This window comes from Harmonia axyridis, chromosome 2 (genome assembly GCF_914767665.1).
Source record: "Harmonia axyridis chromosome 2, icHarAxyr1.1, whole genome shotgun sequence".
NCBI lineage: Eukaryota > Metazoa > Arthropoda > Insecta > Coleoptera > Coccinellidae > Harmonia > Harmonia axyridis.
The window spans coordinates 29,297,483-29,315,151 of NC_059502.1; the positions used below are offsets into that span (position 1 = coordinate 29,297,483).

General features: G+C 38.7%; 1 protein-coding gene across 2 annotated transcripts in view; it reads left to right on the plus strand.

The window, feature by feature from the left end:
- Positions 1-15,568: 15,568 nt before the first annotated feature.
- Positions 15,569-17,669, plus strand: part of LOC123672967 (zinc transporter ZIP11) — a 63,710-nt gene continuing 61,609 nt past the window's right edge. The window contains exons 1-3 of one of the 2 annotated variants that reach the window (XM_045607336.1): positions 15,569-15,767; positions 15,828-16,062; positions 16,187-16,318. In XM_045607336.1, coding sequence (XP_045463292.1) covers positions 15,660-15,767; positions 15,828-16,062; positions 16,187-16,318 — 475 coding nt within the window. In that variant the 5' untranslated portion in view covers positions 15,569-15,659. The remainder of the gene's footprint in view (positions 15,768-15,827; positions 16,063-16,186; positions 16,319-17,669) is intronic. The other variant, XM_045607337.1, reaches the window with a different exon arrangement.

A 17,669-nucleotide genomic window follows, 5' to 3' on the forward strand; every position in this document is an offset into this window, starting at 1 on the left:
AATTGTGATCGAGAAATCCATAGAATTAATAGGCCTTTGTGGACTTCCACAAGGCCTTTGATACGGTTGAGTTGAGTGCAGTCTTGGACTCCTTACAAAAGTGTAGGGTTGACTATCGTTATACAAAACTAATACAGGGTCTTTCACGAGGAACCTCACCAATATTTATACGGGAAACTACTGAACGTATTTTCATGAAATTCAGCACTTATATGTATTTCACGATGCTGATGAAATCTAAAATATTTTCAAGGCATGAGCACCTCCGGTTTTTCCGGAAATAACGTCAACTTCCGTTTTTCAAATTAGAACACCATTTTTTTATTGCAGAAATAGATTCCTTAGAAAATTTCAAGTTATTTTGATGTAACATTTTTCAGTTTTGGTTGGAAAATTCTCTCTGAGCGGGAAAATTCGAAAAAAAAATCGAAAATAGAGCTCCGCTGAAACAAGAATAACTTCGAGGTTTTTGGATGGAAAATTTTCATTTTTGGGATTTTTCAAGATGTAAGATTGATGTATCCACTTTAAAAATCGAAATCGCGATTCATGATACAGGGGGTGAAAAAATCGCTTTCAAAGTTAGGGATGACAAAATCGTGAAAAATCAATTTTTTCAAATTAGAACCCCATTTTTTTATGGCAGATATTGAATCTACGTTAAAAAATAATGTGAGTGTATGCATCACACCCTTGCCCTAAAATGGATATTTTCTGAGTTATTCACAAAAAACTATTTTTCGTCTTGAATTTTCAGCTATTTCTTTTCCCTTCACGCCAAAAAGATGAAATTTTCAGGAACTGTTATTTGAACCATGCTGTAGATTTTTCACCCCTTCTTGAAACCGACTTCAAGTTACTATTAGGAGAACCATGGCAAACTCTCGCAGTTATAACTAGAGAAGATGCTCAAAGATTTGACCGTTAATTTCTAGACATTTATTTATATGTCTCAGGAATGCTTCGTGCGTTGCTCTTCTTATTTCATCGGGAGGAAGAGATCTGCAAAAGTGTTTAAAAACCAAATTGAGTTTCAAAACTATGAATCTAAAAATCTAAGCAAACCTGAACGCATTTCTGACTCGTTCTATGCAGTCCTCTTTATCAGTCAGGGGAGTTGAGTAGACAATATTTTTTATCCTACCCCAAACATAATAGTCTAAAGGAGTTGAATCGGGAGAACGTGGTGGCCAAAGATGTGGACCATTGTTCGCCAACCATCGATCTTCAAATAGCCTGTAGAGGATATTTGACACATTGAGTGAATTGTGTGGAGGCGCGCCATCTTGTTGATACCATAAGTCATTATGGTTCTGTACTAGCGGCTCAATTATTTGAGTCAATATGTCAGAATATCTATCTCCTAAGGAAGAACATTCTTTAAATAATGCAAACATGTGTCACTACACATGTTTGCATCTTACCAGTTAAAGTCCCATCATAAATGTGAACATCGAGAATTGCATTATTTTTGATGGCGCAAAAAACATTGAAACTCCAGGTCTCTTGAAAATTCCATTGTCTGAAGTGGTGGTTGTTCTCTTCATCCCAATAATGACTGTTATGCCTATTGAAAGAACCATTCTTTGTGAATTTAGATTCATCTGTCCAAATTATACAGTCCAAAAAGTTTTCATTCTCTTGAAATCGAATCATCATTGCTTCGAAAAACTCTGTTCTCCTGACGAAATCAGTTTCCTTCAAATGCTGTACCCTACTGAATTTATATGGGTGCATTTTATGTTTTTTTAATATTCTCCAAACACTCGATTGAGATAATCCCAGATCAATCTCGGCATCTTTGAGAGAATTTTGAGGATTCACACGAAAATATGCAAGAACTGTAATTTCGTTGTTCTCATCTTCTACTACACTTTTTTCTCTGTGTATAGTTTTCTTAACGAAAGATACGACATTTCTCAAGTTTGTCATGGTTCTGTTAATGGTATCTCTCGTTGGTCTGGGTCGGTCAGGAAACCTCTCAATGAACAGTCGAATCGTTCTATCTACAACTTTATTACATTCTCCATGAAGTAGAATGAGATTTAAATAATCTTCATTGGTAAAATTAGGCATAGTGATCGATTTTATAACTTAATACGAATTATCACCAAATTAATAGTAAACACAAAATGCTACTGAATAAAGAGGAATTTGGCAGATGTAATTAATGATATCTATCATTAAAAAAAAAGAATGTAAAACATGGTAAGTTTTTGCATATGGTTCATAAGGAATTATTTATTTATCACTGGAGAGAAAACCGATGGCCGATTAGTTGAAATAAAGAGGTTTCCGATACAAATTCGAATCAAAATTCGCCATCTATTTAGGAACAACCTGTAACTTTTTTCTCTTGCATATTAGGGTAGTAAAATCTAAAACATGGTTTAAGTAACAGTTCCTGAAAATTTCATCTTTTTGGCGTGAAGGGAAAAGAAAATTCAAGATGAAAAACAGTTTTTTGTGAATAACTCAGAAAATATCCATTTTAGGGCAAGGGTGTGATGCATACACTCACATTATTTTTTAACGTAGATTCAATATCTGCCATAAAAAAATGGGGTTCTGATTTGAAAAAATTGATTTTTCACGATTTTGTCACCCCTTACTTTGAAAGCGATTTTTTCACCCCCTGTATCATGAATCGCGATTTCGATTCTTAAAGTGGATACATCAATCTTACATCTTGAAAAATCCCAAAAATGAAAATTTTCCATCCAAAAACCTCGAAGTTATTCTTGTTTCAGCGGAGCTCTATTTTCGATTTTTTTTCGAATTTTCCCGCTCAGAGAGAATTTTCCAACCAAAACTGAAAAATGTTACATCAAAATAACTTGAAATTTTCTAAGGAATCTATTTCTGCAATAAAAAAATGGTGTTCTAATTTGAAAAACGGAAGTTGACGTCATTTCCGAAAAATCCGGAGGTGCTCATGCCTTGAAAATATTTTAGATTTCATCAGCATCGTGAAATACTTATAAGTGCTGAATTTCATGAAAATACGTTCAGTAGTTTCCCGTATAAATATGGGTGAGGTTCCTCGTGAAAGACTCTGTATATAATATATATAAAAATGCTACCATGATGATTAGATTGCACGAAAACACTAACCCCATAAGAATCGCTAGAGGTGTACGACTCGGGGACACCCAAATTATTTATCGCTGTTTTAGAGATCGCCTTCAAGATGCTTGAATGGAGCGGAAAGGGTTTAAATATAGATGGCTTGAACTTAACAGATCTGCGCTTCGCGGATGATATAGCTCTGTTCGCTGACAACTTACGAGATATCAGGAAAATGTTGGAAGATCTTCGGGAAGTATGTGCTCAGGTCGGGCTGAAAATTAATATATCCAAGACAAAATTCATGACGAATCTGGTCCCTAGTGCAAATATTGCCATTGGTGACCATGATGTGGATTTGGTGGATAGATACATATATCTGGGTCATGAAATACGAATCTCGAGAGACTACCAAACATGCGAGTTTAAAACAAGAATAACGCTTTCTTGGGCTGCGTATGGCAGACTTGGGAGTGTGTTTAAGACTAACCTCTCGGTTTGTCTGAAGCGAAGGGTATTTGATCAGTGCATTTTGCCGGCTATGACCTACGGCGCCGAAACCTTAACTCTAACTGTCACATCTGCTAAGAAGCTCAGAGTTGCGCAACGTAAGATGGAAAGATCGACGCTCGGTGTGTCAATTCGTGACCACGTTAGAAATGAGGACTTACGGGTGAGAACAGGAGTAACAGATGTTATCTATCAGATAGCTAGGCCCAAGTGGAACTGGGCTGGGCATGTAGCACGGATGGTAGATGGACGATGATGGACGAAGAGGCTGCTCGAGTGGAGGCCAAGAGCCGACAAAAGAAACAAGGAAAGACCTCCCACGCGATGGACTGACGACATCAAGAGGATGACCACAAACTGGATGCAGAGTGCTCATAATAGAGGACAGTGGGCAGAAATGAGGGAGGCCTATATCCAGCAGTGGATGCAAAGGGCTGGTTGATGATGATGATGATGATTATAGGTTTATGTTATCCCCATACCCTGCTGTAGTGTCGTGGCTTGGGGTATTGCACGGGGTAAACGATGCCAGGCATGCAAGGGATCAGCACCCTCATGCCTGATATACACATATGGAAATCTGATGACTGTGGTCATGTCCCACGAGCAGAGGACACATGCCGGAGGATTTTACTTAACCGCCTGAACCAAGTGTATGAAAGACACAATAAAGGTTTTCCCCAAGACAAGGTGAAACAGCATATGCCGAAGTCTGCATGGCTAGTGGGAAGACCTAGTCCTGAATATGCAAACTCCAGATACCAGGCGACCTCTGGTTTAATTGGCCTTCCAGGGGCATGCGAGGCTCTGCCTCTGGTGACTGAAATTCCTTAGCTGCACGTGGGACTTGATATGGACCTAGAAAATGTGAAAGAAGGGCCTGGCACTTGCCCTAATGTGCCAATAAATGAGGAAGAACAAAGCCTCACTCAGCCTGAGGAACAGGGTGCAAGCCCTGGGCCCATGACGGAGGAAATGCTGCTGAAGAGGAGCGATGAAGAGGTCGTAGCTGGCCTCGAAAAGCTGGCGGTTAGGAGACCTAGACTCTCTGGGGCTGCCAGCAAGAGGATGAGGTTCCTCATAAAGAAAGGGATGGCTCCTGACGATGCCAGGAAAGAAGCCTCCAAACCAATTGGTCCCAGGCAGGCAACAGGCCCCGGCACTAAGAGAAATAGGTCGGAGGACGGCACACCTAAAGGCAAAGAGGCCAAGAGTGCGAGGCTTCAAAAGCCGCACAGTCCTAAGGAGTTTCTGGGGCTCAGTCCTCGGGGGCTTCCAAAGTTCAGTTCTCGGGAGCTTCCAGGGCTCAGCCCTCGGGAGCTCCCAAGACTCCTACACACGGTGGGCCCACCTATAGCCAGGTTACTGCTGGTCTGAAGGTGGGTATAATGGATAGGAAGTATCTAGAGGTGATTTTGGAAATGGACCAATTGAAGGCCATCAAAAAATCGATCGTGGAGCATGGAAAAAGAAGACGCTATAAAGCCTAAGTTCCAGCAATTGCACATGAGGCCAGGCCGACTTGGTCTGACATGCTCTGATAAAGCCACTGTTGAGTGGCTCAGAAGTATACAGCCCTGGAAGGGAGCTGACCTGAGGATCGCTGAAGAGGCAGAACTGCCTCACCCGGTCGGCTAACTCACAGACAGTCAGGATCTCTCCACCGAGGAAATTTTCAAGGTGGTTGAGAATCAGAATGGAGGGTTCAAAACGGGTTCTTCCGAAGGGGACCATCAGGACCCATGCTAGAGATTGTCATCTCGGCTGACAGAGCATCGGTCGAGAGAATTGGCGAATAAATTATCTATTCGGCCAATTGAATCTTCGCCCTAAGGGACCAAAGGCAACGGTTGAGAGGAGAGAAGCACCTCAGGCCTCAACCTATGGTCCGGCGCCGAAAATGCCCAAAGGGGAGGTAACGGAGAAAGTGATGAAGCCTCCAGGCAATGAAGAGGCCTCAAAAACGACCACCAGCTATGGGAGGATGGCTGTGCCGCAAAGGCGACAGAAGGGGGGCCCGACGGGCTAAAACCTGCGATTCCCTCCGAAGAGCCTAGCGGACATCCAACCTCATAAGGGGCAGATGTCTGACATGCCTTCAGATAAACCTCCAGCACTCGAAGGCAGCCTCTAGCGTCCTATGCTGGAGAACGTCTAGAAGGCATATCGATAAAGGGCTGATACAAGAGCCCTGGATTAATGGAGGCCAAGTAAGAGGCTTACCAAACAAAGTATATCAGACGATAACTGTGATGAGTCAGTAAGTCCAAGAGCCTTAATAATACTCAGAAGGGGACTAACCTGTTTTTCACTTACAGAGATCCTGACAAGGGATCTTGCTGCGGCATTGGTTGAGGTGCGAACTGAGAGCATCAAGAGGCAGCTGGTTATCGCCTCAGGATATTTTCCAGGAGACGCCATCAGCCCACCACCGGGGGAAGTACAACGCCTCATCGAATTGTGCCGCAGGGAGAAGAAACAATTGATTCTGAGCTGCGATGCGAACGCAGACCACAAATGGGGCAGCACAGATATGATTCATAGAGGTGAGGATTTGCATAGAGATAGTGAATGTGGGTAAAGGCCCAACCTTCATGAATGCGATCAGAAGGGAAGTAATTGACCTTACACTGGCGACACCTTTAATTGCGGGGATGGTTAAGAACTGGAGGGTCTCAGAAAAACCATCCATGTCAGACCATATCGCAATTGAATTCGACGTTGAAGCAACTGCTTCAGCTGATGTTGAGTGCAGGAAACCCAGAAAGACAGATTGGGAACTTAATGTAGCCCGCCTAAGTTCTGAACTGAAAGGCCTGAAATACAACATCAGTTCCAATGAGGATCGAGAGAACGCCTCTGCTCACTTCACATCGGGTCTGACGAGAGCATTTGAAAACAGTTGTCCACTCAGGAACAAAACGATCTCCAGAGACGTCCTCTGGTGGAACAATCATCTTGAAAACCTCAAGGAAAGCATTCAATAAGGCTAAACGGGGAGGCAGCTGGAATGCCTACAGACTGGCCCTGGCCAACTACAACAAAGAGGTCAGGAAAACCAAAAGGCAGTCCTGGAGAATTTTCTGCGAGGGAATAGATAAAACAGCCCCAGCAGCTAGTCTTCAAAAAGTACTATCTAAGGATCACTCCAACCCAATTGGCCAAATAAAGAAGCCATGTGGGGAATTTACGAATGATCCTCAAGAGAGCCTAAGAGCTCTATTAGAGACTCATTTTACTGGCTCCAGGCAGACTACCATTGAAGATGGGGCTCCCGCTGGGGAAGTATATAATCCCACCAGGCGGGATTTTCAGGAAGCTGGTAGACTATTCACACCACAAAGAATTGAATGGGCGATAAAGAGCTTTCAGCCCTTCAAATCAGCAGGCATGGATGGTATATTTCCAGCCATACTTCAGAAAGGTGTTGAAGTCCTTATGGACCCGATAACTGAGCTCTTTGAGGCCAGCTTTGCAAGGGGTTATATCCCGAAATCATGGAGGGAGGCGAGGGTAGTATTCATACCCAAAGAGGGTCGAAAAGGCTCTCCGGAGCCCAAATCCTATCAACCCATATGCCTCACCTCTTTTCTCCTGAAGACTATGGAGAAAATAATAGATAATAATATAAGGGGAAGCTAAGCTCAAAGCTCCACAACAAACAGTTTGCCTATAGGGCGGGCATATCTACTGTAGACGCCCTTCATCATCTCCTCAGAGAGGTGGAAGGCACCCTCAACGCAAAATAGATTCTGCTTGCAATGTTTGGGGATATCGGAGGGGTCTTTGACAATACCCTACATGCCTTCATATGCAATGCAGCCAAAAGGAAAGGGAAAGAGCCCTCCACTCTTAAGTGGATATCAGCTATGTTGAAAGGACAAACCGTTACAGCCTATCTGGGAGAAATCGAAGTGACCGTGCTGATGTGCAGGTGATGCCCTCAGGGAGGGGTTCTATCACCCTTGCTGTGGAGCTTGGTCATGGATGGCCTCCTGGAGAGGCTTACAGCAGGTGGCGGCTTTAACGTCCTGGCTCACGCCGATGACATAGTGGTGACTATAAGAGGCAAGCATGGGTGCTCACTAAGTAGCCGAATGCAACTTGCTCTCAAAATTATTGAAAACTGGTGCGAGGAAGAGGGGCTTACGTCAACCCCTCGAAAACATCAATAATTCCGTTCACTAAAAGAAGGAATCTCGACCTCAGAGCTCTGGTCCTGAATGGTCAGACTCTGCACTTCTCTAATGAGTGCAAATATCTAAGTGTTATCCTGGACAGTAAACTGAACTGGGGGAAACATATAGATAAGACTCTTTCCAGAGCCACGGCGGCTATGTGGGCCTGCAAAAGACTCTTTGGAAAGACATGAGGAGTGAAACCGAAAATGGAACTGTGGTTATACACAGCGGTGGTACGCCCTATTGTCACCTATGCATCTCTAGAATGGTGGACAAAAACCGAGGAGGCCACCACATGTAGCTGGTTGCAGAAACGGCAAAGGCTGGCGTGCATTGGTGTCACAGGAGCTATGCGCACAGCTCCCACAGCAGCGCTAGAGGTCATACTGGACTTGGCTCCCTTACATCTACACGTGAGGAAATGTAGCCTGCTGGAAGCAATAAGAATTTCCCTTAATGGAAAGCTCCTTCCTGGAAACCGGGTTGGACATATGAGGATACTGAATCAATTAGATTCAAATCTCCTCGCAAAACAATCGGATGTTATTCCAACCACCTACGATTTTGAAACGGTTATAAATGACCGTCCTAGTGAATCGCCTGGACAAAAAGTCATCCATATGGATCACAGATGGACCAAAATCAGAGAAGGGCACCGGCATTGGGATATATGGACCTAAACTGAGGATCTCTAATGTCCTGGGAAGTGAGCCCTTGATTCTACAGACCGAGATAATGGCTGTTTACGTATGCGCTCAGGAGTGTCTCAAAATGAACCTCTAGGGGGCGCATATCTACATCACCGCGGACAGCCAAACCACGCTGAGATCCCTGGAATCGTGTTGCCAGGGGTCTCTGCTGGCTTGGGAGTTCCGTAACGCCAGATGAAATAAGGTGACTCTCCAGAGTGCCCTGGTACCCATACCAGGGCACTGTGGGGTTGAAGGAAATGAAAAAGCTGACGAACTTGCAAAAATTGCAACAATGTTAACACCTGCTGGACCAGGGCCTTTCTGTGGGCTAGGAAAAGATCAATATAAAGCTGCGGTCGATATTTCAGTGACTACAGATCAGTGGCGAAGCCAGCTTTCAAAAACAGAGGTGGCCAAGAGAAGGCCGGATGTTTCTGGGGGGAGGGCAAAGTAGCGAAATTAAAGTTCTGTCAATCTTTTAGCCGTAGTATGTCAAATTTAAGGGGGGGCAGTTGAATTTTAGGGGGTCCATTTGAGGCTTATTGCAAAATTTCGGGTTGACAATGTTATCAGACCGCTTAAATGTTTATATGTATGTATATATGAGATGTAAAAAATAAATAATAATCTACCATCCAAAAGGGAGTAATTGTATCTTGAATGAGTAGGTAAGCGCTCAAAAAGCTTACTTTAAGTCAGAAGAGTTCAAGAGCTTGTTCATTCATGATCAAATTGCACCCTTGGAATCCATAATTCAACTGAGTTGCATGAAGAAAACAACACAAGTCGAAAGTGTTTCCAAGCAACTCAATTTTGTAATTAAATGAATCGACAAACTTATCGCTAATCACTTGTATAGTAATACTACTGAGAACATCTTCGAAATTATAAACAGGCTTAAGTAACACCTGAATTTTACAGTGACAGTTACAGTGCGCGTCAAAATTATGGAACAAATTCATTTTCTCAGAAGAAAAATATTTGGCAACAAAATTCTGAAACAGGTCAATTTTTGTTTCACTTTTACCAAATTTTATGCATTTTGAAGGATTTTTGTTGCACCCTGTGCCATACCCATCAACCCTCTAAATTTTTTTAATAGGGAAAGTGGGTCATGTGGTATCTTCTTTACAGGCGTGCAGAATTTTTTTTTTGAAAAATTAGTTAGTTCAAAAAAGTTTTCAGTATGTGCACTTTGTCATGGCTCATTTACTTTGAGACGATGGTAACTGATGAAATTTGTCACCAAATGAAAGTCAACCATTACGGTTTTGTTCATGCACAACTTTCAACCCCTACGAACCCTTCAATGGAGAAAAAAAATGGAGTGACATTGGAAATTTATTTCGGCATTGAAGTACCACCCGGAGAATAAGCTAAATTAAATGTTCAAAATGATCACCATCGTTCTGGATACAATAATCAAAGCGTTGACACATTCTTCCTGTACCTTCTGAAGAGTTTCTGGAGTTATTCTACTTATCTCGAACCTTATTTGGTTTTTCAAGTTTTCCAAATTTTCGGGCCTATTAATGTACACTTTCGATTTCAGGTAGCCCCATAAGAAAAAAATCGAGCGGTGTCAGATCTGGAGACCTGGCTGGCTACTCTATGGGACCGCGTCTTCCAATCCATCTCTCAGGAAACGCATTGTCCAGGAACTCGCGCACAGGAAGCGCATAGTGCGCAGGTGCTCCATCCTGTTGAAACCATATTGTGCAATTTGGCGATGTTTGGGTCGTTTTCATTCGGAAAAATATTGGCAAGAGTGGGTAAAAGCTAATTCCGTAGGAATTCTAAATACCTTGCACCGTTGAGGTTTCCAACGAAAAAAAAAGGCCCGATTATTCTGGCGTCAATGATCCCAGCCCATACATTTCCTTTCTCTAATTCTGTGGTTATTCCGTTCATTCTTCCACATCTTGTAGAACAAAATCGTGCGAGAATATATCAGAAACGCACAGTTTTCATGGTTATATTTTTATTTGTTTCTCATTTGTAAACGTCAGTTTCCAAAAACACAATATTAATCAAGAAAGTTTATTTTATCAAGTCACTAACTTGTAAAACTGACAGTTGACTTGCAAAATTTTTACAAGTTAGTTGTATTATTTACATTAGAAAATTTTGTTTTATCGTCATATATGTTGAAAATCATGGTACAATTGTTATTTCCAGTAACACAGATTTTTGATGATGAAAGAGTTGATACTGATGATGATGAACCATCTGTTGACTCAGAAACTGCTGAACTCGAGGACTGCAGAACATTTGTACTCTCCGTACTACCAAATAATTTGCTAGACATTTCGATTTTTTTGTTGACCGAATCATCTATATAACTCATCGCAATTTCGGTGCTCTTCCACCCTCCTGCACGCTTTAGTGCTAAAATATCTCCACCCGAATCCGCAACCATAGTGGCTCCAGTTCTGCGGAAAGAGTGGCCGGTGTATAACTCTGGGTCTTTTAAACCTAAATATTTCGCTATTTGCTTTGGGATACCACCAATAGTGTGCTGGCCAGCATTAAGGGAAATGCACTTTCCATGTCGGTATGTCACATCGACAACATCCAAAAATCCTAAATATTGTTACAATTTTCGCCAGCAACCACTGGTCATCAGGAGCATGTAAAAGAAATTGTTCAGCCTCTTCTTTACTTAATACCTTGGCGTTTTTTGGCGTATAACGCTCATTTTTTCGTTTCAGAAATGCTATTACCTTTTGAAATCTGCAAATGACAACTAAACGTCATATTTTTCAATAAATTTTCAAAGGAAAACAAACCTGCGAACAGGGGCATTTTCTTTCATTTCCAAGCAGCTTTTCAGCATAGACCATTTCCCCCATAAAGTATTAGGGCTGAATCTAGCTGATAGTTGATTCAAGTAGACCAACAAAACATCTTCAGTTACCCCAATCACACTATTTTTGTTTTGCCACTTTTTGAAGTCGTCGTATTCTCGCTCGTACCTTGAAGCTGATTTTGCAGGTAATAAACTTGAAGCTACACTACTGGCTGCCTCAATAATTTCTTTTGGTACATTCATTCTCGTTTTCGCCAAAACAAATGTGAAGTAAAATAAACAGACATGTTCATGGCAACGCTTCCATAGCTTACATAGACTTATGTCTGTGATAGCTTACGACACTTGAGACAAATTATTGAGATTTTTTTGGAATTTATCTAACCTTTTTACAAATGAGGAACAAATAAAATATAAAACAATACACGCAAGGTAACGGGTTTTACAGGCTCAAGGAGGTAACTGACTCGCCTGCGGCTCGTCAATTATATCCTCCATTCGCCAGTAAAAACCCTCTTACCTTGCTAGTAATGTTATATACTACAGTCCATTCAGGAATTATTGACATCGAAGTAGGCCATGAACGTCTAGTCGCGGCTTTATTTCTGGTTACAAAAATATCACTAAAAATGGCTATGGTTCATCATAGATCAAATAAATAACCAGTTTGAATTATTTTCATCATTTTTGTATCCAAAAGATCCTGAATTTTCGAAATTACGATTATTACGAAGGGACGCATACAGTCATGATTTCATAAATTGAAATTCAGATTATATAACGTAGAAATATAGTGAAATGCTATCTCATTTCGAGGAAATCCAATGAAGAGATATCTATTCATTTAACAGTCGCCCATGAAAGATCCCATTGAAGATCATTAAAATATGCATATTCCTTTTCACTAAAGGCTCTTCAAAAATGGTTGCATTACTGATGGACACTGGATACCAACCTGCTTGCAAAATTCTTATCAAATAACTCTTCTGGATCATTTCAACTGTGGTGTCTAAACTGGTGAAGAAAACAGAAAAAACTGGTTGATAAATTTGAATAGTGTAGCTTAGTGAATGGAAGAGCCATATCATAATAAGACAGTAATAAAATTCAAAGAATCCATTTAGTATATGAAAAATTTTGACATCACAGTTGTACTGTAACTTTCAAAATTGGAACCAATTTATCAGCTGATGTGCAAATTACTTTCTAAAGTCACTATTTATTGAGGCTGTTCATGACATGAATGATTGATTAAACTTGTATGAAAAATATAGGTACTATTTGTACTCGAGTTTTCTGTTTTTTATTGAAATGCTTTTATACTAGTTTCTATTGAATTACATAAATTATTTTACCCATAACAGCATTGACTCACTAACTAAAAGCATTTTTGAATGAAATTATTTTTAATTTGTGAATTTTAAAATTTTATTGCATTCTATTATTATCTTCAAGTGGGTAAGCGGTGAAGAAATTCTTGAAGTTACTCTTCTGAATATATTTTTCGATTAAATACTCAGTAAAAATTCTATAAATCAATTGGGATTTATTAGATTTTTGGATTACTCATTGAAGAACAAAAAACAGATATAACAATACTTAATTTCAATATAGAATATAAATAAACTATAGATGCAATGCCAAGACTTTGTTTAGCAATCCAATTATAAAATAATTCTCTCTTCATAGATTTATATAATCCTCATGATCACCACTGTCAAAACAAAACATCCAGGTAAAAATCCAAATATCCAGCATTCAAAATAGTACTCCTTCTACTTTTACCCTTGAATATACTTGAAAAACATTTTGTTTTCTTTCTAGAGTCCACTGTTGAATAATGCTGGCATTTTCAAATAACCCAGATAAATGAATTTCGCATTATGTTGCAAATATTCTCTGTATTCAACATAAAATCGTACTCAACTTATTATATTTTTCTGTTTATCAATAAGAATTTTCCTTTCATTAACTGTTTTGAACTTGTAACCAATTAAGTTTATGTAATGTTGTCTTTGATTGATTGAAATCCAGATGCTTTTTGGTCAAATTTCATCCAGGCTGATATATTAGTTGCTTTTGGCTCGGCTTTTGGTAACAATCAAATCATTCAATGATTCTTTGAAGGTGAAATCGTATTGCACAGGTTTTCTTCCACTAATAATCAAGGTTGTAATGACTTGCCTTCTTCTTTTTTCAAACAGTACTGTGAGAAATACTCAAATAAACTAATCAATGTATGTTTGAAATTGATACAACTTTTAAGTTTCAAAATTTCTTCGATCAAAACCAATAACACAAACGAACTGAAATCTAACCTCCTGTCAATGACATTTCCAATGCCAACCCGAAATCTGCAATTCAAAATGTTACTGAATGAGCCAGTACCAACTTAATTTCGATTTTCCAAAGCCACCCGGGATGTCAATAATTCCTGAATGGACTGTATATTATTCTATGTTGGTACTCCGAACTTTCCGCCACGGCTTTATCTGTCAATTCATCAATTTGCCTTAAAGAAATCAGTTCTGCCAACCAACATTTTTCAATGCAAAAATCACTAAGATATATTTATGGAAATATTTCATTAATTTCAATGAAAATGCAATGAATTAGAGAGAATAATGTATAATACTCGTACAGAAGGCTCATTCTACCACTCGTTCATTCCAAAACTCGCCACTTCGTGGCTCGTTTTTGAATTTTGAACTCGTGGAAGAATATCAATGCCTTCTACACTTGTATTATAAATAACTATTCTGTGGGTGTTGCGTATGTGCTTTTATCATCTAATGCGGATTTTCTCGGCTCTAAAACCTGCAATTCTGTCGGTTCACTGTTCCCGTCAGAGAAAACGTGGGTTAAAAAAAACAATTTTTCGATGAATTGCGGATTCAGGTTCAATGCATCTTGCATAATTTCACAAAACTGATTCCGTCGATCATGATCATCTTCGTTTAATCCCTGATATAGCTGAATTTTATAAGGGTGATATTTTTCTGCCTTCAAAATGCGTGAAGCAGTCTTCTTAGAAATATTATTATGTTCCGCTAACTGCCGGGAAGTACTGTGAGGATTTTCTTCAATTTCCACCAAGACATTCAGTTTTGTGTCTTCAGATATTCTGGGTCGTCTGGCATTTTGAATATGTCTAACATGTCCGTATTCCGTGAATTTACTTTCAACTTTACTAACCGTTGACCTTGTGATTGGTCTTTCTGAATATTTGGCACTAAAAATATCACAAACCTTCTGTTGACTAAGGACTCTATCGCCCTACCCGATAGTCATTAAAATTTCAATTCTCTGTTTTTCATTTAACTGAGGCATTTCTTTTCCGTTTTTTAAAACAATGAACTCAAATTTGAGCAACGATTGAAAGCAACTTGAATTCGAATTTTCTGAAAGTAAGACATTCATCGTATGATATGATACCGGGCGCATTTGAACGCCATATGTTATGTTCCTTTTCTTTTCAGCCATGAGCGTTGGAATGTTGAATTGAAACATTTTATCGAAAAGTTTCAGTAAATACGTACTAATATCATACCTACTTAAGATCATAACTGAAGCGCAGTGTTTCACACATTCTAATTTTTCACGTGAGGGGTTTGAAAGGGTTGAATGTTGATCCATATTTTTGATGCGCACTGTATTATTAGGAGGATTTGCTACAGCATCTATATTTTAGGGTAGCAAGAAGAGAAGTTTACTAGCTCCCCTGTAATATACCTGAGGTTCGCATAAGAATAGTTATTATTATAGATAATGAAAAAACTTTAATTGTCACATACCTACCTTTACTATTATTTTATGAATATTTCATTTGTGATTTGAACTGAAATAGAAATGAAAGTACCTACCTAACTGTGAATTCATTTCTTTGATTATGCCGATCTATAACGATTATTTCTCAATTTATAACGACGTAACTTCCATTAGGATGCATAATTTGAAAATATCTAATAACTCGAAAATGGGATAAACAGGTAGGTACTAGTGAATATAGGTATAGGAGCATACACAATTCTTCAAGGAGATACATAATTATAATTATTGATGGTGACTCCTATACATTCTTTCACCTCGATCACGTTTGTGACGAATTCAATAGAATGCTTGAAGATATTCCAATTATTCACGCACATTTTGTTGAAGATAATATTGAATTACAAAACTTATGATTTCCAAGGTGATATTTCTTCAAATATACGTGAATTTCTTATGTTAACTTTTTAGAATTTGAAAGAAGAATTATTCGAATTGGAATTAACGCTGCGCATGTCAACTAAGAGAATTGAACGATATTTGAACTCCGGAGTATTCCCGGTCTAATGGCAGTCGGTGTCGGTCCGTGATTTTGTTTGGTTAGCGCTAGCATTAGGTAAATCACCAAAAATAATGATTCAGGGTTATGGACCTGTTATGCAAGCATTCCTGGGAACCCTCTTTACATGGGGGTTAACTGCTGCAGGAGCTGCTGTCGTAGTATTCATTCAAGGCTCACAGGTAGTGACAATATAACCTAACATTTCTCCAATGTAAACAACTGAAATATTCTCCTTATAGCGAAAACTGCTTGATGCCAGTTTGGGATTTGCTGCAGGGGTAATGACAGCAGCATCATTTTGGTCTCTCCTTGCCCCAGCTATAGAAATGGCTGTAGATTCAAAATATTATGGATTGAACGGAGAATATGCTTTTGCCCCAGTGAGTGTGGGATTCCTACTGGGAGCACTTTTCGTTTATAGTACTGATCTTCTCATTACGTACCTAGGATTAAGTTCACCTAATGTAATGCTAGGTAACTGAGTTTAACTGATTTCAGTATAAATTTTAAGATAACATGAGATTATTTTGATTGATATTATGTTATATTGTGGAGCACTGCTTTATTCAAGGATATACTGACATCTCAATTTTTATAGCGCTCAATTCGTCGTCTCATTCTCGAAAAGATCGCAGAAATAGTATACAGAGAGAAGCTCACTATGTTTTACCAGACACGACTGCCATTGACGGGTTTCCGGATGCAGGTGGAGTTCATCAACGTCGAAGGGGTAAGTTTAATATACAACAGCATAAATATAAACTATAGTAGCCATACCTCAATAAAAGTCATTTTATATATAAATGCATATTTATATATATTTTATTCAAATAAATTGTGAATTGTGCTGTTTGCTATTCATTAAGGAGAATCTAGATTAGGAACATAATATTTTGAAAGCAGGAATATGCAATGAGTACAGATTGTGTTAAACATAGTCTGAAGACTTAATATTAAGAATAAAATTTCCTTTCAAAAATATTCTTCCTACAATTTAATGAAAAATTGAAATAGGAGTTATCAGCGTAGGATGTAAAAGAAAGGTTTATTTAAATTCTATGATATGGTGCACATGAGCTGCAAAGTAATTGGGACACTGAGGTTTTATTCAATTCCGATAGGATATATTGGGAGTAATGCACATGGTAGTTGCCAATGTTTTTCTGAGTATTGATAAGAAAAATATTGTCGCGTCCCAATTCCTTGCAGCTTATACAACTTGGAGTAAGTAAACTGAAGGGCTTTCCAATGGTAAGGAAGTCAATCCTCTTCAAATTAATATTTAGATTGAAGGAAATCAATTGTTCATTGTTTCTGCAAATGAACAGTTAGTTTTTTTAAATATCAGAGTGGATCTTAAAATTAGGGGCAGATTATTTCTAAAAATAAGTACTAATTTTTTTAAACACATGAAGATGTCCAGGTTACATTTGATTTATTTCTGTTTCTGATTGTTACATAATAATGATATGACTGAATCCATTATAAAAACAGGGATTATTTGTACTTTATCAAACATTCAAAATTCTATATCTGGAAAACCTTGGGGGGTAGGACTTCTAGGTGAAAAATATCTGAGGGATTATTTGTATTTCATCAAATATTCAAAATTCCATATCTGGAAAACCTTAGGGGGTAGGAATTCTTGGTGAAAAATAATGTATTTTCTAAATATTCAATTGCTTTCAGTGTTATGTGGAAATTTTTTTTTAATATTATCTCATGTTATTCAGACTTTGTTTGATGCAAAGTAAGGGGATCTAAACTATATGGATATAGCAGAAAATAAATTACTTTATTCTACATTTTCAAATCAATCTTGTTTTCAGGATTCCCTTACCTCTATATCATTTATTTGTATAAAAAAAATTATGAATTCTGAAATTATGTGGATCATCTCTCTTTCGGTATCAGAAAACCTGAATTCTACTAGTATGTCAGAAAAGTAGCGGGAATCGATCAATGGAAAGTTGATGTGCATAATTAATTACTTAATTCTCATCGACGATTCGAACGACATTTGGAACATCGTCAAGATGAATTTATTGTTTCACAAAAAATTTTTTGCCTATTTATCACTT